The following is a 25,079-nucleotide window of genomic DNA, read 5'->3' as shown; positions in this document are numbered from 1 at the left end:
CGCCTTAGAAGAACTAGAAGAGATTCACAATAAGTTCAAACAGACTTTCTTAGAAATTTGCCACGACTACAGACTTCCATGTTTGGTAATTCATCAATCTCTTACGCCTGAAGTGCTCAAGAATATACTTAATCCAACAATTGATACCGAGACAGTCGGGCCAGTAGAATATCCACAAGCTTTTGACTTTGGAATTGCATGGAGCGGCGGCAGCCAAGGATTTTTAATAGACGGTTTCAGCAAGGAGGAACTTGAAAAAGCTTATTATCCACCTAATCAAGAACAACTAGAACAACCTCGAGTCTCACTCAAGAACCTACACAAACTTCTTAATGCCTGTGAATCTGTGCACGCTTACAATGCTCCGTTTGACTTACAGGCACTTGATATGATGCTGAAGGAACACTACGATTACAAGCAAGACTTTGAAGTTACTGGTCTGTGGCTCATGGCAGTTGTGTACATTATACTTCAACCAGAACTTATCAAGAAAGCTGAACAAAGGGGACTCAAAAGAACGGATAAGGGCAACATGCACAGTCGCTTTGAAGATCTTGCAAACTTAATATGTCCCCCTTCGGAACTCTACAAATCCTTCCCTGTACCACCTCATCCACATACGGCCAGACGAGATGCAGTAAGTGAACATTACTTACGACAGTACATGATAAATACTTGGCCAGGTGGTTGGAAGAATAATGGTAAGCTGTCACTTTCAGCTTTCAAGAAATTAAGACTTCGTCCATGGTACTTACTGAATAACTTTCGTAAATACTTACGTTAGTACTTACGTAGTACTTGACAAGTACCAGCACAGGAACTTACGAAGTACTTACGTAGTACTTGACAAGTACCAGCACAGGAACTTACGAAGTTCTAATAACATTTTCCTCCGGCTCCCAACTATTGAAACTTTCTGGATAACCTTTCCATTTTATCAGATAATATTTCTTTCCTCTAATTTTTTTCGTCTTCAAAATTCGTTCTACTCTGTACAGCTCGTCGGCTCCCCGTTCCGAAAGGGCGCTCTGAAGTTCATCGGAGTAGAAAGTGCCAAGTATTTCCTCTCCATTCAGATCTTTTATTTTGTAAACTGGTGGCGTTCCCAGTCCAGCCGCATACACCACTTTTGAAACTACGAAAATCTCCTCTGTCCAATTTGGTAAATATCCTTTCTTAAAAGTGGTCTTGTATTTTGTAATTCGAACCCGTTCTCCCGGCTTGAATTCAGGGTCAACTCCCCCGGCTGCCAACTCAGGACCGAATAGTGTATAAAATGCCTGCCAATCGTTCTCCTCTGTTACGTCCCTGGGTTTCATTTTGATACTTCCGTGAACGGTGTTATTGTAATTCTCGAGAAGGTGGGGTAGAATGGGGAGCCAGGAACGTGTCTGTTTATATGTAAAGTATTTCCACATCATCGTCTTGAGGGTTCGATTAAAACGTTCAACGACGCTAGCTTTTTTGTCACTGTAGGTGTGAAACCAATGAATGCCTGACTCCTGGAGCCACCCCTGCATTTTTCGGTTAGTAAATTCCCGCCCCTCATCTGTCTGAAGTTTGTCGGGCCTTCTCCCGGATTTCTTAATCACGTCTTGTAGCGCCTGTAACGTATCATCAGCCGTTTTTGACTGTATCGGCCTGGCCCATGCATATTTGCTGAGCACATCGATTACTGTTAGCATGTATCGAATGTTACGGTTCTCTTTTGCGAACGGGGGAGGGAATTCCACGAGATCCGCTTGCCATTGAGAGTCTATCGATGTTACGAAAACGCGCCTCCCGCCACGAGTACGAGGGACCGGTTTATGTAGATTATAAGTTAGCTGAGTTTTTAACCAGTCCTGCACCTCTTTCTTAGTAACGTGGAGTCCGCTGGCCCGTGCTGCGTCATACAATTTTTGTACACCTCCAAATCCAGTTTTCGGGTTGTAATATAATTCTCTAAGAGTTCCTTCAGCTTCCATAATTGCTATATTATACGAATAATTTTATGCCGTACGGATGCTGAAAATTAAATACTAGTTTACTGAATTGTATCCTTTTCAATTGCTTGATTAGGCCCACGGCTTCCCGTTCTGACATCTCCATTCCATGTTCTTTTATAATAGTTTTGTTGTCTATCTTGTTCGGTGTGTAAAATAGTACTAACATCTTTATGTTTTCCCTGAATGGTTTACTAATACTAGTATATTGCTGAGTCAGAACCCAGACAGATAGTCCGTAGTGTCTTGCGCTGAAACCAAGTTGGACTAAAACATCACTGCGCTTCTTCATATCTTTGGACCAGGCGCAGTCGTCGAGTACTATTAAAGTGTTTGTACCGGCCCATTCGTCCCGTACGTAGGTTAGTGTATCATTCACAGCATCGGGTCCGACCGGAAACACGAATACGTTGTCATCGGTGAAAATGAATCTTCTATTATACGTTTTATTAATCATGAATGTTGGGCAAATGAATATCACATATTCGAATTTCCTTAAGTACGGACCAGTGAGGAGATCCAACATAAATTCTGTTTTGCCAGAATCTGTCGGTCCATTTATAATCATGTTGAATGGCGGGGTAGCGTATATTGACATTTCCTCTGGATCTATATATTGTAAATTAATGAATCTCTTCTAGTTCTTTTAAGTTACTGGTTCGAGTTAGATGAAACATAATTTCCAGTCACATCGACAGCATCTGAATGAACTATATATTTAGTGACTTTATTCCAGTACCTACAATAGTAATGAATATTGCTAAAGATAACAAACCAATTTTGCCGAATTCGTGAATAGGGTCTGCAGATGCTGCCCGTTCCGGGGGGAGGGGAGGGGAGGGGAGGGGAGGAGGATCCCCCGACTCGTATCAGTCGCTCCTCCGGGCTCGTCCTGCCACTTCACAGGATCCTCCCCTCCTTCCATCTCATGTATAGCACTTTCTCGAACTTCCGTGTTTATATCACCATTCACTCCGAAGACCATAGATTCTGTTGCGTATTGCAATTCATTATTATAACCCGAGATTGCCGGGCCCGAAAGAATGACCATTTCAGACGGTAAGAGAAGTAAATTTGGTGAGACTGCCATATCAAGTTTGACGCCAGTATTCATTATTGTGTCTTGATATCGCCTATAACTAATTACTTTGTCGGTATTACGAATTTCATCTTCGAGGAGAACACCGAATTCTTTTCGGACTTGCTCTGCACTGCCAGTATCACCCACTATTGTACTGCGAATATTAGCTTGTGCGCCGAGTATGCAATATACGTAGGCTTAAGACTTTCATTGAGGCGGGCTAGGCCAGCCTTTGTTAGACCCGAGTCTCCCTTCAGAGGAATGAAACTATTATATTGTCCCTCCGATCCATCATTTCGGAAGAAATAGTAGTGCGGTCGTTCTTTGTCGGGCAGTATATGTTTTTTCTTTCCAAAAATTGTATGTGTATAGAAAACGCCTCCGTCGGCGGAGAGGAAAAAGTCATGACCGTTGTATATCGCTTTTGGCTGTCGAACAGGCCCACGATTAGTGTAATATTCATATCCATAACCAAGACCTTTATTTTGACCTTTTCGATAACGAAAGTCGGACTTCGTTGGGCTTATATTTCCAAATTCTGTACAGAGAAGTTCATATTGGACGAGATTGTACGGATTGTCGCCCGCTTTGAAGGTGGGGGTATCGTCTGGAAGTGCAACGCCCATTTCGTGAAGGATCCGACGTATTGTAAAGTATACATGGAAACGGCAGAATGATCGTATTTGTGGAGGAAATTTCCCTTCGGAACCGAAGAGATGGGCGAATGATATACCACAACCAGTAGTGCTGCACCATACAGCGAAATTCAGTTGCTGGTCCCAATATTTCATATGCGGACTGCCCAGCCAGACATTACTTTCTTTCGCTGATCGATGAGTGATTACGTTATCTTTGAACACATCCCGAGGATGAAAAGTAAATTTATCTGTCGGCGTTACATATATTTCTAAGTCCATGAGAATAGGTTTTATTCCTCCATTCGGTTTGGTAGGAATATCAGCATGCTGTACTGTCGGTACGCTCGTCTTATTCAATTGAAAAGCAACTGGGAATAGGTCTGTACTCATTATTTGTGTTTCTATATACATATAGATTTAAATGGAGGAGAATTTTCCCGGAATCCCTGTCGGTACGTTAGGGGTACTAACATTCCAGACTATGTTAATACTTTATTTCGGATTCAGGTTTAAACGAATTTTTTATTTTTTACTAAGAATAGATAACATACTGCAAACAATGGAGAATTTAATAAAGTCATCGGCAGCGGCAAATATGGCAGCGCATTCCGAAGAGCCAACCGCAGCGTCGGACGCTCGATCCATAATAGAGACGAAACGTGAAAAAATACTCTGTGTCATCGCAAGTGGTCAAAGTAAGTTATTTTTTGGTAAGGAGATTACAGTTGTTGACGTAGAAAAATGGAAAGATGAAACGGTGGATAAAGCCTTCAAAATGTACGAAGCGAAATACAGTTCTCTTATAAGTGATACCATCACTCAAAGTTTCATAGATCTAGGAGCCCGTGCAATAAGTCAGGTAGTTCCAATCGATGATCGAGATAACTATGCCACTGATCTTAAAAAGGATTTTATTCTAAACAGTGAAATAAAACGATTATCAGGACGGATAGCGTACACATGGGGGCCCCTGATTGCTCTAATTTCCACCGGTTTAATTACGGGTAAACATTTAAATTTTAAAAAAATCGGGTTTAATATAGTACCTGAAATAAATGGATTCAACTTCGCAAACGGTTCCGACTCAGCAAACGGAAACGACGACGGGGCCCACACCGCAAACGGAAACGACTCCGACACAGCGCAACATAGAGAAAGTGACGTTACCGCCGAAGCATCCAGGGAGAGTTGCTGCGGGCAAGCGAGTAGCGGAATGGAACAGGCAAAACAAGGAGAAGAAACGCCAAGCAATGATTAATGATAGCGATGCGGTAGCGGCAAACTGTATAAGTCCCTTTCAGGACGTACCACAACAGTGTGATAGCTGGTATAATAAATGTTATCTTGTTTTAGGAATTGTGGGAGTTTCATTGACTGCATTAGGGCTATATTGGGGGCGTGCTCGACATATTTGTCCCCTCCGGAAAGATGAACCGCTTCAGAAAGCGAAAAAAACAGAGCCCGTAGCGGCTCCCTCCAGAACAGTTCCGACAGGGGTTCCGAGGGGAGGGGAGGGGGGGGGGAGGTTTCCAGCTCCTCTACATTGTATGAGATGGATTAACTACCCCATATTTTATTTTTATTTTTTATTTTATATACTAGTCAGCAATCATGGATACTAAAACAGTTGTAAACACAATGTACGATGGTATTGTAATCGCAGGACTTGCGATGGGATATCTAATGATCTCCAGCAAATTTCTGAAAATAGAGGTTGGCGATCCAAGTCGACCAAATTTAACTCGCTTGGCAAAATTAGGCGGTGCGACTGCTGCCGCGGTTGCGACCAAAGATCTCCTTGAACAGAAAAATATTATTCCTGCAGAACCTTATACTTTGTAATAATATACAGTTAGCTATGGCTTCAGCTATAGGAATGACAGTTCTCGGTGCTGTATTAAATGCAACGGCATTCACAGGAGGAAATATTATCGGACAAAAGCTTTCTGGGAATGGTGAGGCTCTTATTGAAGAAAAGGTCCGACATGATAAAGCATTAGAAAAATTTGAACATGATCGCAACGTCTGGTCAGAAAAAAGATTACTACAGGCTGACTGGGAAAGAGAAAATCAGGCAAAGGATGCACATGCTGCGGCAGAATTAAGAGATACAGATGCAGAAATCCTAGAAGAAGCAGAAGCGGTGCAAAGCCGTTCCGAAGGGGCAGTTCAATTCTCAGATTATTATCAGCCAAGTCAAGAGCAAAAAAAATATGAGATGATCTATATTGCTGGAGGATTGGTCGTGGGATGGTTTATCTTCCGATAGGGTTCCTTCGGAACGCACCGGTAGGCGGAACGACTACAATAATTCAATACAAAAGCTAGTTGGCCAGTTATTGAAATCGATCATCTTTCCATCCTGATCTGTTATCCAAATACGCATTGAACTCATATGGTCTGAACCTTTTCTCAATGGCATGGAAATTGAGCAGTCTTTAAAATTATAGGTGACCTTTTCACCTATTTTTTTGTATCCTGAATGGGAAGTGTTTTTAAAGAGTCTGATAATACTCCCTGTATGTATTCGTCAGAGCCCAAGCCAACATAACTTCCAGAAACATCGATGACATCTGAATGAACTATGTATTTAGTGACTGTTAAGAAATCTGCTCGACCTGGACTCATAGTACTTTTTGTCACGGGGTTGTTCTCAGGTTTATCTGAAAAGCCGACTACGTTGGCGAAGCTACCTGTGGCATTGAAATAGACTTTAATATCTTTCGCCAAAGTTAGAAGAACGTGGCCTGTCGGCAGATGTTTTTCAAAATTAATTTTTGCTTCAACCCGATTGCTTTGTTTAACGTATCGATATTGTAGTTACCTGGACGTATTGATTTAGTCTTCTTCGCTTGGTCACCTTCTTGGTATTTTAATACATTATTCGTCGATGTTATGTTATGCCATGAATTGTACAGTCCACACTCTAGCAGCCTTATCTTCGTAAACTGTGATATGTCAATGCAAGGGTTAAAATACATAGTAACCGGTTTGCCTGTTTTGCTTTCAATCTCAATGATCATCGTTGTACGTTGTATATTATTACAAGGTATTATTTATTTTTCACTGTATATAGGTTAATCATGTCTGGTCCAAGTAACTCCGGTCTAGGTGTAATTCGTGTACAAAATCTTGAGCTTGAAGATTTAAGTGATGTTAAAGTGAACAATAATACTAAGATAGCTACTAATCATAATAAGGATTATGTCCTTCGTTACAAGGACCGCGAGAAATATTTCGTTTTAGCCCGCGCAGCGCCCCACGAGCATGCTGTAGAATTTTCTGAACTTACAGACATTGATGAAACCGTAATTGACGCCACAAAGGCTTCGAATGATCCTACACCTTTTGCACTGACGTGGGATGGGGATAGTCAGAAATTCATGCCTTATAATGTACCGCGTAACATCTTAGATATATTGGATAGTGAAATTGCAGGAGGTGTGGCTGAACTTCCTGGGACTCCGAATGTGATTTATTTTGATAGCAATGTTAACAAATACAAGTTGCTAGATTTTCGTAGTTGGCTTACTCCTACGAATCCATACATTGCACTTCTTGGTATACCGATTCACCTTAAAATTAGTCCTCTTAATACAATAATGAAGGCAGATAATACACTAAGAAGGTGGATAAACGAGGGGGAGAATTATTGCTCGTATACAGCTAGCGGAGTTCCAGTTAGATTATTTTGGGACACAACTTTAAAGAAACTGGGTCTTAAAAGTGTCGGTGATGAGGCAGCTGTTCTCACTTTACAGACAGTAAATCAACAGATGACTGATAATATGAAAATACTTCAACATGGTACAGTTCTCATTAGATGTGTAAAGTTAGCTACGGGAGATGAATTTGACGATTTGGTTGGATATTATGCTATGAAAACAGATAACAGAACAACTTGTGATATTATCATAAGTATTGATAAAGATCGCAATGAAATGAGTATTGAATGTTTTGTTGGTGGGAATAGAGTAGAGAACGACTTAGGAACTACATTTGTACGTAGAGATAAAAGAGTGAACACTTTAGATATCAGTACCATTCATCTGAAACGTCTCATTTTGTTTGAAGTAATGGTCTTCCGACATATTTTAAGTTCAGAGGAAATTACTAAAATTTTATCTATCGGGTGAACAAGTTAACTAGAGTCGTTCAGAAAATTTTTCTGAAAACTGTAGAATGACAGACATTGAACATGACATCACAAGTTACTAAGCAACTGGAACGGTATTGCGAAATTCCTGGAAAGCCCCTGCTGGAAACGTCCCGATAGGGGTATTGCACAACAGTGTTCTGATAGGGGTATTGCGCAACATCCCTATGGTTCCGCTCGTTCCGACGACTCCAAACATAGTGAAAAGGGAACAGCCAGCAGATAAAATTCACATCCAGAAACGAGACCCGCACCTTCGGAACTGTTCCGGTACGGGTTGAAGAGCAGACCGGCTCCGGTACGGCTCAGTCAGAATCTATCTAACAAATGAGAGAGAGAATAGAATGTCGTTCCGTTTTGCTCAGTGGGGGTGAGTCATAGCTAGTGTATTGCGCAAGTCCAGGCCTGACTCAGCAGGGAATTTCCCCGCTTAGTTCAGGACAATGCACTGCTGCGCGTGAGTTCATATATAGGTCAGGGTCATACTTTAGTTACATGGATGGTTAATTTTTCCTTCGCTCCCTTTAGATAAATGAATAAAATGGTGTAAAAAATTCTTGTTTGTCACGGAAGGGAATAATATTTTACTAAACGAAACGCAAGCGTCAAAGGGCGACTCTATCAACTTTTGTAACAACATAGGTCCGGCTGCGTCTAGCCATAAGCTTTCCCCACACAAACAAAACATTACCGTACACACTAATCCAAACTTCTCTACAAATATCCAAAGCGAAACAAACATTTCATTAACACAAACAATCGGATAAGAATGTAGGAACACATTTTCGAAGCGAATCAAACACAAACTCGACACAAAAACATTTAGGATAGTTAGGTGGGGAGCCTGTTTCACATTTTTTACATCTCGCTATACTGTCTATGATTCTAAAAATAAAGTCATTTGCCACTTTTTTCTGTATACGCGGTTTGGCAAAACTCATCTCTTCAATCGAAAGTCGGGCGATTTCATGGTTCTTTGGGCGTCGAGCTTAAGGAATGTAGTTACATTCGCGATGTTTTATTCGAAAATTATTTATTCCTTCAAGGGCAAATGCACATAATTTATGCTGTTGGAAATACTGGCCGCTCATAAACAAGACAATAAACTCAATATATGTGCATTTTTACTTATATTGTCAAAGTACCACCGACACCCACAAAAAACCAAATGGTTCAGTCCAGGTATTTGCAACTCTGCCATCCGACTGGTCAACAGGAAATCAACCATAGGTGTCTTTTGGCACGCGTATACGCCAGTCACCTAGGCGACGGTAATCTGCACCACTTATCACCATCGGGAAGGTACTCCTCCCCATATACCACTGGTGATCCCACCCTCAAGGCACTGCGTCATTCGACCAAGCATTGTTATTGTAATTTCCTGCATAAAATTAACAGCGAGGTAAACCGGTCAAACTCTCTCGGCATTTTCTCTCATGTACGTGGTCCCTTCATTTCAAAATCAAAACTTTGGTGGCGCTAAAGTTAGACTGGAGGAATGTGCGCGGTGGTTTATGTTATTGTGCATGAGCGAGTCGAGTTTCGCTGAAGCCCCATTATGTACGCTATGGCCGGTAACTTCGGCCAACAGCGTTTTACAACTTTCGGCGGTATAGTCGAGAAACCCGGAGTTAAGAAAATGAGCAAATTTCAATCCAAAGTGTTTGAACCTTGCCTTAAATCCGGCAAAGCTTCACAAAATCGTACAGGAGGCCTTTGACTGGTGTGTGCGTTTAGGTGACAACTTATAATTTCGAACTGCATAGTTTACTGAGGATGCCCTAGGCCAATGGCAGTTGTCTGTCACTGCTTATATGCATTTCATGTTATTTCACGGTATTTTTGTTTATCCTTAACTCTTTTTAATGTAATGTATTGTCGTAATTTGTTGTTGTTTTTATTTTTGTTTTCATGTTCTTTACTAACTCTATCTAGTGTGATTTAATTTTGATGTGTTCTCTCTATTTATTATTTTTTAATAAAATGACTCAGCAGTAAACATTAAACAACATACGCAATTTGTTATATATATAGTTAAAATATGAAAAAAAACCAATAGTTTGGGGAAAAAACATCAGATGAGGAAACACATGACATATTAATACATTATTGGCGACAATTCAAATTTCATTGATTTTTCTTACTGAGAGACAATCCAAATGTTGATATACTCTCTCAGAGTCACCTGAAAATGGAAGAGGTCGCATTCCATCCAAACATTGAAATGATATGAAAAAATATCACACAGCAAATCTAAAACAAAACCGGTGATTATTGCTTGCAGATTCGCTGTGAAGTTGAAATCTTTGAGAACTCGGTATCCGTTGAACGTAAACAGAGCACATCGTTTTATGCTGGAATTGAGGTTAGTGAAATTTCGTTGTCACAGTCGCTACAAAACTTTACACATAATCATTTTAATAATGAATATTTGAATAAACACTACATGTCTTACATCAATAATCTTTTCATAACAGGTCAACGCACCGGACGTTATCGACGTGTACGAGAATGATGGCATAGCGTCTTTCGATTTGGTACCGACAGTGCCCTTTTTGTGCACGCCGAACTGTGAAGTACAGATACCAGTCACTGTTACACAGAGGTCTGGCCAATTCGGTAGCTATGTGGACGTTGTCGTGCAGCAGGAATGTGGAACTACCATGACATCTGATAAACCGAATGGTCCCTTTACCGTGCGAGTGAAAGCAAGGAGAGACTTCTTCAGCGACGGCGATGGTGATGTGTATCTGGAATTTTTGCCAATAAGCACTCAAGAAGCTGCTTTATGGAACGACTACAACATTAATAAAACAGTTGTGGTATGTACCGACATTTTACACTTGGCTAGAAGTAAAATGCCTATTTGCATCACTTGTTTCGGGGCACGTCATACATCACAGTACTTTGCAGACCGAGTCAACTCAATAATACGCAATCAACTTCTTACTGTATCGTATAACATTGCTTAAGTTGTAGTTTTGCGATATAAACTATGCCTTTTGTTTGCTTGTCCGTGGAACAACAATTTTACAATCGCCCTCTTTGTTGTGCTGTTGGGCACCGACTGTGGTTCACTTTTGGGAGGGCTCGGGTCGCAATGTATCACGCAAGCATTTTTAAGGGTCATGCATTTGTGGGAGGGTCACCATATTTTGCACAACTATAAGGTGGAAAGATATGGCTGATGTAGTGCTTCACCAAGAATATCAAATCATAATAGGTATACATGGTAGTCTATTAGGCAAACTATTGACAATTTTCCATTGTAAGACAAGCTATATCTATACATTTATATATGTTTGATAATATATGTAAATGTACTTTGCTTGAAGTTGGAAGTAAAAAATGCATGTGTGTACAAGAAATTGGACTTTTAGATTTCATTGAAAATGTTGATTTACTATACATTGTAGTCTATGAAGAAACTATGAATAATTTTTTCCCAGACAAAACTAGGTAACTGTGTGTATTTTCATGTATTCTCGATTATTCATATTACTATACTTGATTAGACTAGAGTGGTCAGAAATGGATATGTGTGCAAGAAATATGATTTTGGAATTTCATCGAAATGTTGATTCACTATACATGGTAGTCTAAGCGGAAACTATGAATAATTCTTTTTCCCAATACAAATCTGTGTATTTATGTATTCTTGATTATTGATATTAATGTACTTAATTAGACTAGAGTGGTTACAAATGGATGTGTGTGGAAGAAAGAGGATTTTGGAATTCACAGAAATGTTGATTTACTATACATGGTAGTCTTACTATGAAAAAACTATGATCAATTTTTTTGCCAAAATAAAATATAAAACTAACAATATCTGTGCATTTATAGAAATTTGATAATTGATATACACTTTGCCATATGTCCCATTTGTTTTTGTTTTTTTCTCTGGTCTTTCATCAGTTTTAACTGTTCAAGATGTATAATGTAGGATACCACTGCATCTTCTTTACTTGTGAAGCCTGTCGATAATGTGTATGCATTTAAAAGAATCAGTATTTCAGTGTTCCGTATTCTTTTATACGTGAACATGCATGTTCAGCTTTGATGCATGAAAAAAGATGACCCTCCCCATAGGCTTGCACAAAATTTTATGACCTTGCGCGAAAAATGGCGACCCACCCCAAAAAATACCAGCCAACCCCCTGTAGTTTCTGTCAAGTCCCTTACACAAGCGACAGCACTTGCAATAGGCTCCTCAGAGAGGTTCGAGATTACATTGAGTCGGGATCAACAGAAGCAACTAACAATTTAACGAGATGCGAAAAAAAAAGCTTTTAGCATTTTGCATAATCATTGCTTTTCTTCGATAGTCTACATACACAGACATTCATTTTTTCTGTAACTAATTATATCGCAAAGGGTAGAACCGAGCGGGAACGTATTTGCGAGCACTTTTGTGCCGCTTCAAGTCGTGATTGAGTATTAATTCAAAAGATATAAATTTTCTCGAAACCTGATTTTTACATTTCATATCGCACCCTATACTTACACAGATTCGAACGCACGACCGAGATAGAAGATCACGAAAATGTAGTGGTACGGGTGACCCTCATTACACCACTTTCGACGGACTGTAAGTACAACAGTACTTTTAATCCATGAAGTAATTCAACGGATGAGAAAAACGAAGCCATACACAATCATGTATCGTTTTCATAAAATAAACAGTGAGTTTAAACTTTGTCCAAATCTCACTTTCTCCGAAAAAGCAGCTTAATTTCATCTATAACTTTAAACAAGCGTTGGGATTGTCATATTTATGAAAAAACGTGACAGTCCTTCTAGTTCATTAATTTCTAAAGAATCAATAATATCAACTATAACGTCCAGACAGATTTGCTTTTGTTCTTTAAAATCCACAAATTAGATAGAACCATTAATTGTAGTACCAGACACGGAGTATCCTTTTTGACGTTTATGGTTTTTGTTTCAGATATTTTGACGTTTACCTGCCTGGTGAATATATCTTCTACCGACACGCATTTCTCCCCTTGGAGGTAATAGCGGATTCAAATACACTCTTTTTGAAAGACATTAGACTTAAAAGTTAGTTAGAACTTTCAGAAATGTTTTTCCATTTTTATGTCCAAGACACAATGCCGTGATTCACTTTGTAATCTGGCAGTATTTAAAAAGTACATTTTAGATAGCATCATATTTTACCACAATAGATAATCCTTTAGGTACTTGCAAAACGGCATATGATGTATTACATACTTACCTTCCTCTGATATGAGAGACGATTTGTCCATGCATCTCTGTTGTTTTGTTGATGACTCTATTTGGGATTGCCCGGAGAGGTACACGTTCTTTATTTTCTGGCGTATGCAGATACAAACACGACTGACACCCTGTGGAAGCGTGGCTTGCAACTGTGGAGTTGCCGCTAGAGCCGGAGACGACATAATAATCGTTGACAGATGCAGAACTACTTACGCATGGGTTGTTTACTATAATTGGCAAGGGCAGAGGTATTCCTACTGGCGAGAATACAGACCATTAGTCATCAAGATTATCGTCAATGGAGCTATGACTCCAGGATTTAGACTAGTAAGGCAAAATAGCGGGAGAAGTTATAAGGTAAGGATAAAAACGTTTTAAAACATTATTCAGAACAACAATTAAGCTTACTGTGTAACGTGTTAGTCAGTTATTGAGCACTCAGAAAGGCCATTCGCAAACATGCGTTCGAGGTTCACCTGCATGTATACCGTAGTTGGCGGACGTTATGTGTAGTTTCAGAGCGATTTATTTATAATACTATTACTTATTCCTATCAAACGATAGGAGCCCTTATCGCAACTACCTATCGGTAAATACTTCAGCACACAAAGTTGGCTGAAATAGCCATTGGAAATCATTTACATGTTGCAGACACTTCAAATTGACTTAGACTTTTTACCTTGTAAGACTAATTTTTTCTGATATTTGGTTATAGTTTATACATTGCGCCTTGATTTACACTCTTAGATACGATAATAAAAGCTGATTTTGCTAATTCATATCAGCATTAGTTTGATTTTCTTCCAGTACACACAGTTCCTTTACTTATGGATCTGAAAGGTTTAAACATGTCACAATCGAGTGAAGTAAAGATTTACGCCAAATTTTCTTAGTCATAAGTTTTGATGATAGAAGTGCTGCTACTTAAATACCAAGTTTTCCAGTAATTCCATCAAGTCTGATACTATGTGGATAACCATGTGAGTAGAAAATTGAAATGTGAAATACTGTTAACAGCATCATTTTTACTTGACGTAATTTTAGATCTACTTCCCAACTGGTGCCTATTTGGAAATCCAGGGTACATACTTTCTTCATCTGTATTTGTCATCTGGATCTGACGACTTTGGATGGGAGAATTTGGGCTTATGTGGAAGCTACGATAACGATTACAGCAATGACTTACTTCACGGTCCTGTTGGTGCAACTCCAAAGGTATACTCTTCTCCGAGGCGATGGGGAACTCAGCATGACTTTTCAAACTCATGGAGGTATTTACAGTAACTTTTTTATACAGTAACTTTTTATACAAAGAACAAGCGACATTGAAAGCAAAAGAGAAAACCGTGACTCAGAGCCCTAGCCTAAGAACCAAAAATTGTAAGACCGTTTTCGAGCATATGTCCTTCGAAGTTGCAGAACGAGTATTACCATTTGACTGATGTTATTTAGGGACTGTTCAATTCATTCGGCCTAGATAGTGATGGGGACGGTGGATATTAACGGAATTACATAGTTAATGTTGATGTGGTTACATGTAAAAAATGTAAAACATTGGTTATGGTAACTTCTTTGTTTGATTCATTCACTCTGTCAACAGGGTACAAGCAGGACAAAACCTCTTCTATGGCGAGCTTAGCACATTTGAGCAGAGTAATGTAAGCCAGGTGTATTGCAGTTGTAGTGCCAACTCTGATAATTCAGGGCCGGAGGAAGAGTGCGAAAATGGCAAGGATAACGGGCGACCATTTGATTCTGGTCAGGTACAAGGAAGTTGCACTGCTTATTCTTGTGACGTCACTTATGAGTTCATTCTGATAGAACTTGCGAGACGAAGACGACGAAACGTGAAGATCCAAAAGCGTGAAACATCACCATCGGACGATGACTTAAGTTTCGAGTATGATGAGAATTTCCAGTTCGAGGTAATGATACAAAAAAATTAGGAATTTCAAAAGTATGTACATTAACAATCGTTTATGAACAACCGAAAGGTACAGCTACGATAATTTGCTTGCGATAAGCAAAGGAATGCATAACGGCAAACTTATTTAGCTCATTGACGTTAATAGCAAATGCTGATGATAACAATTTGTTATCGTAGGCAAATCACTGCACGAATCGAGAGTGAGTAATTTAGTATTAAAGCTACCACGTGAACTTTCTTTGTTAAAGACAGTGTCCAATTTATATTATTTGTCAACTCTTAAGGTTCCCAGTTGGCCAACTCCGTCAGGAATAACAGAGGCCGATGCCAATGCTGAATGCGTCAGGCAAATAAAGGACTCTGCAATTGGCAAAAGTTGTGCAGATGCTCTTGATGACAGTGAAGTCGACGATTTTATAAATGCATGCACCGTTGATATTCAGGTAAGAGTAGGACTTTTATTATTGCATGGCAAAGAGCTGATGCTGATCTCTCACATCTGTCTCACCTAATAGTATTATACAGTAGTGCTCTTGAAATCGGATTTGTCGAAAAGTCGTCAAGTTGTGCTAGTTGAATTTATAGGGTTGTCGATCCTCGTCAATACTCCTTACGTTATAGTTTTTATGCTGCTTTCATTTTCCCCTGAACACTTTCTGTGACCCCTTGACATTTTCTGTGACGATATACTCAACTAGGTTTTAGACGACTTGTCACAAGCAACGGTCTCAAGAGACTTAATGACTGCCCAGTGTGAAGAGGTGTTGACTAAAAACACTACCTACTGGGAAGCAAGTGGCAGCTCTAGCGGGACAGTTGGACCGCCTAAGTCGATACTGGGCATGATATGTCCATCAGACTGTAGTGGTAACGGAAACTGCGTCGATGGTATCTGCACGTGTTCCGAAGGATTTGGCGGGACAGACTGCTCAACAAATTTACAGGAACAGCCGCAAATCTACAGCTCAGGAGTGGGAGGCTTGTGCGACTCAAGCGAAGAGAATTGCACCGATCACGTGTCTATCTACGGTGACAACTTCGTAGAATCTGACGTTTTGACCTGTCACGTGACTCCTGTAGAGGTATGCATGATATGTGTATCCTTTGTATTTGCATGTAATGGCATTTCGAAGAAGCGACGCCAGGAAATAATTTGTCCTTTATGAAGAGTTTAGAGACTTCGAACTTATGAGACTGAATTTTAAGACATACTTGGCATCTGTTTTGCTTTCCAATAATTTTCTGTAAATTTCGCTAGCTAATTTTCAAAAGATACAAGTTCTGATATGCAATAATAGTCTATTACATGTGACAAGAAATAGAACGTGGTAAAACGATAAAATTATTTCCAATGGGGATATGGAGCCGGATGAACTCATTATATTTGAATTACCGACAATGCTTTGCATCTGACATAAAGAAAATATTAGCTTCGTCAATGATCCAGTCATTGCGTGGTATGATCATCCCAAATCAGCACGCCGCATACAGTAGTTTGTTTCCATTGATGTCTCTGGGTGTGACACTCACAAATTCCATATCTGAAAACAAAACGACTTCATTTAATCGCCAAAAGTTACTGAAACCGCTTTCAATTTCCATACAAATCGTGGGCCTGATGACATTGTACGGCAATCAAATTTATAATTGGTAAATACTAGTGATACACGAAAAACTTGCTGCCACTCATAGGTTTACTTTGTTTCTACCTTTCAACAAGATATCTGATTCTGACTTCACCATTGGAGACAGCACAGAGAAGATTGCTGCTACATACGCAACATACGAAGAGGTGCGATGTCCTATCGAAGTCGGCAGCAGACGACGCAGGGACGCCAATGGCGCCCCTCGGCCAGTTGGTGCCTTGGTCTCTATCAGCAACGATGGCACTTTGGAAAGTGACAGAGTTCTGGCTATCATTTACAATGCAAATTGTGACGTTTGCAATGGAACTCATGGGTTTTGTTCTCGAAAGGTAATAGACTTTGAAATTTCAGTTTGTTTCGTTTTATAACTCATCCTGTCATCACTAAAGCTTCTTTTAACTGAAAGTAAGATTGTAGGGGCTATATGCGTGTAAATGATGCGCGCTGAATAAAGATTACTCTACGTACAATATATAAACAATAGAACCAGCTGATGCGTGGTATGATATGGAAATGGACTGTGCTTTACATTGAGTATTTTTGAATTTTATGCGAATTAAAATAATCTTGCGCAAGTAATATTGTTTTTTCGCTCTTTATGCCCTTGATGTCTTCAGTGAAATTTTATTCGAAATCGTCATAATAAAGGAATACTACTATGTGCCTATAACATTTGATGTGCCTTTCCAATTTACAGACAGATATCTGTATTGTAGATGGTGAATGCTATGAACTTGATGATCCAGCCTGCGAGAAAGGTATATAATCAAAGTATTATACCTCGATCACAGTGTAAACGTAATAATTAAAAGTCACTACAGCTTGTGTTGGGAGGACACCCAAACCATACATTATGTTGTGTTTCTTTCCTCAAAACGTACACTTACCGTATATCCTTTATTAAAGTTTCCATAAAATTTCTTTCCTACTATGCAAAAGGCACTTTATTGCTGAGTAGCGCCTCCTTTCAGTAGTATATCACATGGTAATGATGTTTGTTCGATCCCATTTTAAACAAGGTTTGCTGGTATTCACGTTTAGTACGAGCATCGCGATTCTGAATTTTTTCCGAGCCCTAGGAGTTTGTGACGTGTTGTCTTGACCTTAGAAATTTTATGATTCAAAAATATCTAACCTTTCTATTATTTAAGGCTCTAATACATGGATAATTGTTGGCGCTGTTCTCGGCTCTGTGTTTGCTATTGTAGTGGTCGTTATCATCGTCACCGTCGTCTGTGTTAAGAAGTAAGTAGCGTACAATCTCGCCATACAATGTCAGACCTTGAGAAGGCATTAATATCCATATAAGTAAAAGCCACGGTGATTGCACATTGATTACACACCAGTATCGAGTGCGATGAAAATCAACTCTGCATGGATATTTAAATCATACAGAAATGTTCAGAATGGGAAACCTCCTCGGTGTAAAACGGAATGAAAATATGTTCAGAAAGAGGCTATTTTGATTTCTCAAGAATGCAATCCTTTCATCACTATGTGTGGTATTTTCTTGTGTTGGTATTTTCTTTGTTTATACAAAGACAACAGCTAGCTCGCATTAAATTCCGTACAATATACTTTCCCTAAAATCCAGTTACTGTTCACTTATTTGTAATATGCTTTCTATTATGACAGGAAGGGAAAGAAGAAGACACGGGTTGGTTCTGCTGATAGACTGGAGTAACACGGAACTTGGCGAAAAGTAATATTGATGAAGACTTGGACTGTAATGAATCTTCGTACCGACTATTATACATGCAAAGAAAATGAAGCAAGTAAACTAATGTAGCAATATAACCGGACGAACGCATTTGAAAATATTAATGAAAGATTGGTACAGTTGGATGTACATTTCACGAAAGCATCTCTAAGCAAGTGTCAATTTGTATTATGATGCGTAACTTCTTAAGAAGAGATAAATTGCGAAATCGACGAAATGAAATGTCAGACAGCTTTGATATATCGTAGACAGTAGAACAATTGTTGTATATGTTATTTGAGAACAAGATAAATTAAAACCTTATCAGATGTTGACAAGTATACAGAGAACAATAAAAAATTTCGATTAACAACGACAGATCTGTAGATCTCGAACAGTACTGCGTTCACAGCTGTTGCCGTCGTTTTGCATAGGCCCATCACATCAATTTTAACGTATGTTTGCCATGGAGATTTTTTCGACTTAATGATTTGACTATTTAACTCCCTTCCAGAATCCAAAACACAATATTACCTTTGGAATTAATACATCAAACATGTCCATGTTAATGTGAAATCCTTCAAAATATTTGTTCACTGTTTCACTTTTCGTTGAGTTAAGTCATTTATTCAATAACGCGATTGGAACTGATATAATTTACGAGAGATGGATCTTCATATTTTTCAAATTTCTCAAAAGTGTTATGTGCCCTATAGCTGAATGTTGCTATATTACAAATTACTCAAAAAACAAGTGTATTGTCTAAAGAGCAAACCAGATGAGCTTACATTTGCAGATTATACCGACATTAGTTCAATCGTGTTCAATCATAATGCATTCTGTTGTGACACATCCAAAAGTTGTTCAGACTTTATGAATTAAGTCTTTTTACGGTGAAATCAATTGCAGTTTTGCTCAACGCAGTACACAGGAAAATTGTAATTCGGGTAAACCTAGTATGTACCATGCCTGTAAAATGTATCGGCTACCAAGGCAATTGATTTAGTGACTTTAAAGAATTGTTCAAAGCTGCAGTATAAGTTTAAAAAGTAAACAATACCGATTTAAGCAAGTTATCCCTGAAAAACTGTTGGGAATGATTTCATTTTTAAATTTACTGACTTGGACCCAGCTTAATGTCACCTTTCCTTAATGAAACGCAAAAATCTTCAATCATTTCTCATTAAGGCTATATTAGAATGTCTGTGCCTGTGTCTGTAGTTTCAGCATCGATGGGAAGTTAAAATTGATGGCAGATTGAGAGGTCGTGTCTAAATCTACGAAATGTCGTAATACATTCCGTCCAAAACTTCAAGGGCCGTAAATTCTGTATTTTATCTAAATCATATCTACATCCGTTTAAAGAGTGTGCACATGATATTCTAGACGGTAACCTAGTGAGTAATGTATCATTAACTTCACAGAATTTCTAGTTTTGAAATTTGTTGGTGTTTGAGTTTCTACCCATTGATTTCTTAAATTGTGTGATGCGTTGGCAAACATGCAAAGGTCATTCATGCCCGTCGAAGTTTAAAAGGAAATGTTCAACAGTTTTTCAAGTAACTCTTGTTTTTATATTCAATAATCAGAATAAAATTGTTGATGCTTCGGAAAGGTTGTTTTGTAGAAATTTTATTCATGATTCCATTTGATGATACATATATTCCCAAGGACCTTTATGCAATACCATTGCTAGCTATTGTAGTTTATCAGGTATCTAATACAGTGCTTTGATCTTAAGATGAAAACATCATGGATGTTCTTATACGCTTAAAACTTACTCTTCATCCGACCTCTCTTCGACCAATGTAATACACCTTTCCATCGATCTGACTGGGATCACTTTCATGTGTTCTAGCGCCAAGTCGCAAATTAAAATGGTGTTTACATCCTCGTCACAAAGACACTTATACCACCAGCTATATTTCAAATCACCTGATACTACATTACTTGTTCTTTAGTTCATCGGTAAAAACCGATTCTCAACCGGTCATTTATCGCTGTTAGTACAGTTCATGGGACTTTTTATATCATGCGACTGGGCAAAAAAAGCCAAACTGACAAATCGAAACAAAAATTAAAAAAAGAGGAACGAAACATAAACGAACAAAATGACCGATTTGGAGAAAATAAAAATATATGTATCCAAATATCCTGTATCGAAATGTTACTCACATTCAAACTAACACTTTACAATATTCATTTAATAATATGAGGTTATCCCTTGATATCACCTCTTAGTCGGGTCGTATTGGTGGAAAAGCAAGGTCGTTGTTATAGTAACCATTTTACCAATGTCTCACGAAAACCACAAAATATGACAGATGAAGAAAAGTATGTAAGATAAAGGGACATGTAAATGTTATGGATTTTTATTGCCCTTTTAAACACATTTATTATGTTTACATTACATTTTTGAAAGTCGTGCTTTTGAGCTAGTCGGTCGTTGATAGCAGTCTTGCTTGTCATCTGCACGTCTGACTGTAAGCATGGAGGAAACAGCAGGTCATCGACCAGTCAGTTTGGTGCTCTGCTCTTTCCTTGGTACTCCTATAGGAGTGAATTTGAATTGGCAGCAGGAAATCAGGTATCGACACATGTGTTTTACTTACTTTGCCCACATTTCCGTATGCTTTAAACCCTCCCGCTCTTGGAGATCGGAAGTAATATCGTAGTCAAAATCACTGACGGGCACCTCTGGTTTGTTTTGATAAGGGCGCCACCATTAGGGACTAGTCTGGTACACCGTATCAGGATTTCTTATGCAAGTCAGCAGGTCGATTAACTTTTTCATATTCAAATATTCAATTGAAAGAGAGACGCGCTGGTCATTCCTTTCATATGCAAAACAGCACGGCGCATCACTTTATTGGTATGCAATGATATGTTTTGTCACTGAACTCAGTAGAGACGCAATGTAGGGTATAGGCATATAAAATTCACCATAGTGACATTTGGTGGCGTTTTATTCAACATAAAACATCTTAGCTTCTATGCATTATCGCCCAGTAACATCAACAGTACGCAGTAACAGCTTTTATTCTAACAATATTGATACAATTCTTTCAAAGCAAGCAAACAGAAAAGGGTGGTCTTGTGTACAATCGCTGTTCATGTGTCTTCAATCCACAAGAACTCCGTGCATATTTTTGTTTCACATCTTTTACTGTGGATTTCTATTGCTAACTAATAATATTTTCATTAGTTAGGCTACCGTTTTCGAATGGTAAGCAGTTATGAAACAAGCAGAAACAGTAATTTTCCGAGCATATTACACAACATTTCTAATAAAAGAATTAATGGGCAGCAAAGCTTATTGTTATTTTCGGCCCTCAAATGCAAGTGTACAGCATTTTATGAATCCTTTCACATATTTCCTTATTTTCCTCTGCCGTGGAATTTTAAAAGTGTGGAGCCTGCAAGATGAAATTGCATATTTCGCTTGCTTACGTCTAGTCATTTTATGAAAGGATCTGTCTGTCTGAAATGAAACAAGAATTAAGATGTATCAAGAATTACAAAAGCAATGTAGATATTACCACGGTTACTTGCGTTAATTTTGTTCATGTTTCTCCCATATTGATGACACCGTGAGAATATTGCAACTAGGTAATGTTTTGCAGGTCAGCATCAAACAAACAGTTCTAATACGCCTGTATCTGTGTCAGGTCCTTACTGTAGATTTCACCGAAAGAAAGCACACTTACCCTGCAACGCTAATAGTAGCCAAATTATCTCCTTTAAGACGACCTATGACTGAAAGACATTTTCCTGAAAATAGATCACTACGGTAAGTGACTGTGCGGCTTATTGTTTAAGCTCATTAATTTCAAAAACTGTACAATATGCAGCATAGCAGCTATATGAGATGTAATTGATCTTTCGCAGAACGTTTCGATGAGTCTTGGGAAGAACATGTCCCTTATTTGTTTTTGTGTTAAGTGTGCTACTTAGAGTGAGGTTCCAATACTTGCGTCTGCGTTTCGGCCACGACACAGGCTCCGCCTACCTGAGTGTAAGTGATGTCCCTGCACACGAAATATACATAATGACCTTCAAACAAACAACGTGAAGGTCCATTTTCGATTCAGCTATTATATAAACAGTTCATTATGACATTCTTTTCAGATCAATGAAGCAAAAGGCGAGGTTGCTGTCCTTAACATCCCCCAAAATAATACATTCATTTTCCTCTTGCCGGGTTCATGTCAAAAGCTGATATTGTTTAACTGAAATTTGCACAGAATTCATTCAAGTTAAATATTTTAGTATAGATAAACAAATTTATTTCGTCATAATCCTTAATTGAATGCTGAGTGGTGAGAAATTGAGATATACAATAAGATCTCACATCAACTTTGCGAAAGGATGGAATTTTGATATGTCTTGCGAATATTTTATTGGATTTCCCTAGGCGAAATAATGGGCACATTGTGCTCCGATTTTCATAATGACTGTACAAAACATCTAACAATCGAATCCCTGCGAGAAATTGACGTTTTTTTGCAGAATTATTGGGAAAGAATGTTGTTTTCTGAACGTCTTTTCGGTCAAAAGCAGCTGTTGCATTGTTTTAGATAAATAAAGCTTAGCTGCCGTCACCTCACCAGTTGATTTGTCAACAACATTCAAGCTGGCGACTTTTATCGACGCTCCGCTACCGAAGGTCGCGTGGACACTTCTGTTCACCAGTGCGAAGTCGTCATTCTGTTGAAAAAGCAGAAAACACTCAACACAATTCTTGCAGATATAAAAACAATGATTCTGTACGTCTTTTGGTCATTGTGCAAAGACCCGAAAAAGACAAAGTCCTGAATGAAGAATGCATCAAATTTGAACAAAGTATTTTGAATTTTCTTCACAAGTACAATATGGGCTCTAATAACTAGTCACTGGATGACGTTTCCTCGATAGACTGAATTGATAAAACCGAGCAATGCTGTCGAGATATATCTCTAAATGCCACGATTTATGAAAATTTATGGAATTTTGAGGTCCGAATGTCTGTCCTCTAGGCACATTCCACCTTAAAGCCCAAGTAGCTTCATTTCTTCACATGTTCTTATGCTTAAGTAGAGCTATGTCACTAAGGCGTCAAGGTTTCAATGAGACCTTTACATAAATCATAAGAGGGAAGAATGAGAAGACCTTTTCATGTTATGAACGCTTTGATTATTTGGGAAATGTTAATGCTTAAAGTGCATCTTGCTTGTGTCAACGTTGGCTTGGAGTAACATGCTTTGCTACCTTTTGGAGATTGTTCATGCCTTGGCTGTGTATTTTTCAGATCGGAGAGCATTCCGAAAAGTACGCATATGTTGCGCTTAAGTAAGTTGTTTTGTGATTTTCATCCGTGAAGCGACAACTATACAACCTAACGTGTCACCAATTTCCTCTCTCAGGAAGTGCTGATATTAAGGTGCCTTCACGAGTAAAATGAAATACCCATACTAATATGTTGAATAAGTTAGTAGTGATACGAAAATGAAAAAAAAAATATTAATTTTGTTATGGAATAACATGACCAACACGAACCTGAGCTAAGTAAATATTGCCAATATTTATATAACACTACGTAAACACGCGTTTCATAAAGCTATTGGCACGAAGAAATTTTAACAAGTTTTTGGCCCATTTATCACTGTACTCCAAGAGGAAACTAACTTTTTCTCATTATTTAAAATCTCTTTTACCTCGTGGGAATCACCAAATGGCTTTCCTTTCAAACCGTTGTCAATAAAATGTCCGTGGCAACACTTCCTTGTAGTCCTAATTCATGCATGATTTTCTTCGTCTAAACTGTTGCTACTAGTATACTGTAACAGCTTATCTGAGGCACAATCCGTAGCTTTGTACGCCCACAAAACCTCATTCAATATGCATTTAGCCATTGCCGATTCACTTGTTTATGTGAGAGTAGAAAATAACTACAGATAAATCCGTTGCTATAGGTGGCACTTTGCGGCTCGAAAAACCACAGAGCAGATTGTCTTCAGAAGTTTACTTGAGTTAAGCTAAATTGATAACCTTTGATTCTTAAGTTACAATGCATCCTTTGATCGCAATATGAAGTACTGGTATCACGTTGAGAAACCTTAGATACTATCACTTTGTGATCAAGTGTGCATTCTAAAAAAGTATGCATTTGTCATGCTCTGTAAACTGTATTATGATTGTCATACCTGAAAAGGCAACTGTTACTGTACAACAACCTACATGTAAGCTTTTACCAATTCCCTCTCTCAGACAGTATGGACATTAAGGTGCCATCGAAATGAAATACCTTGAATGCTACATTTAATCAGTTAGTAGTTTTAATTACGGTAGCACTAAAATGAAAAGGTTTAAAAATTTCGCCATGTAATTACATGACCAACACGTACCTCGGCTATGTAAATACCGCCAATATTAATGCAAACACTACTTTGATACGTGCTCCATAAGGCTATGATTACGAAGCAATCTGGACAAGTACGATCTTACTCTATACCTTTCAACAAATATTTCGATTTTCACGGGATTGTGAGTTGTACTCTATAAACAAAACCAATCTTTCCTCGTCGTGCCGTATCTCGCATGAATCACCAAACAGCATTCTTTTCGCTGTAGACATAATTCACGCATTTTATTCATTTACGGTAGCTACGCACCTTATAGACACTTTCAAATTTTTATTTTGTCGCAGTTATAATATCAGGGCTTTCAG

The 25,079-nt window shown here is 38.6% G+C and overlaps 1 protein-coding gene across 1 annotated transcript in view; it reads left to right on the top strand.

Moving 5' to 3' along the window:
* LOC139133257 (von Willebrand factor D and EGF domain-containing protein-like) overlaps positions 1 to 19,984 on the top strand; it is a 33,420-nt gene extending 13,436 nt beyond the window's left edge. The window contains exons 3-15 of the mRNA XM_070699772.1: positions 10,145 to 10,225; positions 10,338 to 10,682; positions 12,372 to 12,451; positions 12,812 to 12,875; positions 13,210 to 13,458; positions 14,146 to 14,372; positions 14,702 to 15,026; positions 15,313 to 15,471; positions 15,727 to 16,110; positions 16,749 to 17,003; positions 17,372 to 17,432; positions 17,826 to 17,919; positions 18,310 to 19,984. Of these exons, the coding sequence (XP_070555873.1) occupies positions 10,145 to 10,225; positions 10,338 to 10,682; positions 12,372 to 12,451; positions 12,812 to 12,875; positions 13,210 to 13,458; positions 14,146 to 14,372; positions 14,702 to 15,026; positions 15,313 to 15,471; positions 15,727 to 16,110; positions 16,749 to 17,003; positions 17,372 to 17,432; positions 17,826 to 17,919; positions 18,310 to 18,358 (2,373 nt within the window). The 3' untranslated portion in view covers positions 18,359 to 19,984. The remainder of the gene's footprint in view (positions 1 to 10,144; positions 10,226 to 10,337; positions 10,683 to 12,371; positions 12,452 to 12,811; positions 12,876 to 13,209; positions 13,459 to 14,145; positions 14,373 to 14,701; positions 15,027 to 15,312; positions 15,472 to 15,726; positions 16,111 to 16,748; positions 17,004 to 17,371; positions 17,433 to 17,825; positions 17,920 to 18,309) is intronic.
* Positions 19,985 to 25,079: the final 5,095 nt, after the last annotated feature.

This window comes from Ptychodera flava, chromosome 5 (genome assembly GCF_041260155.1).
Source record: "Ptychodera flava strain L36383 chromosome 5, AS_Pfla_20210202, whole genome shotgun sequence".
In the NCBI taxonomy this organism is placed as follows: domain Eukaryota; kingdom Metazoa; phylum Hemichordata; class Enteropneusta; family Ptychoderidae; genus Ptychodera; species Ptychodera flava.
This window is presented reverse-complemented; position numbering and strand designations above follow the sequence as displayed.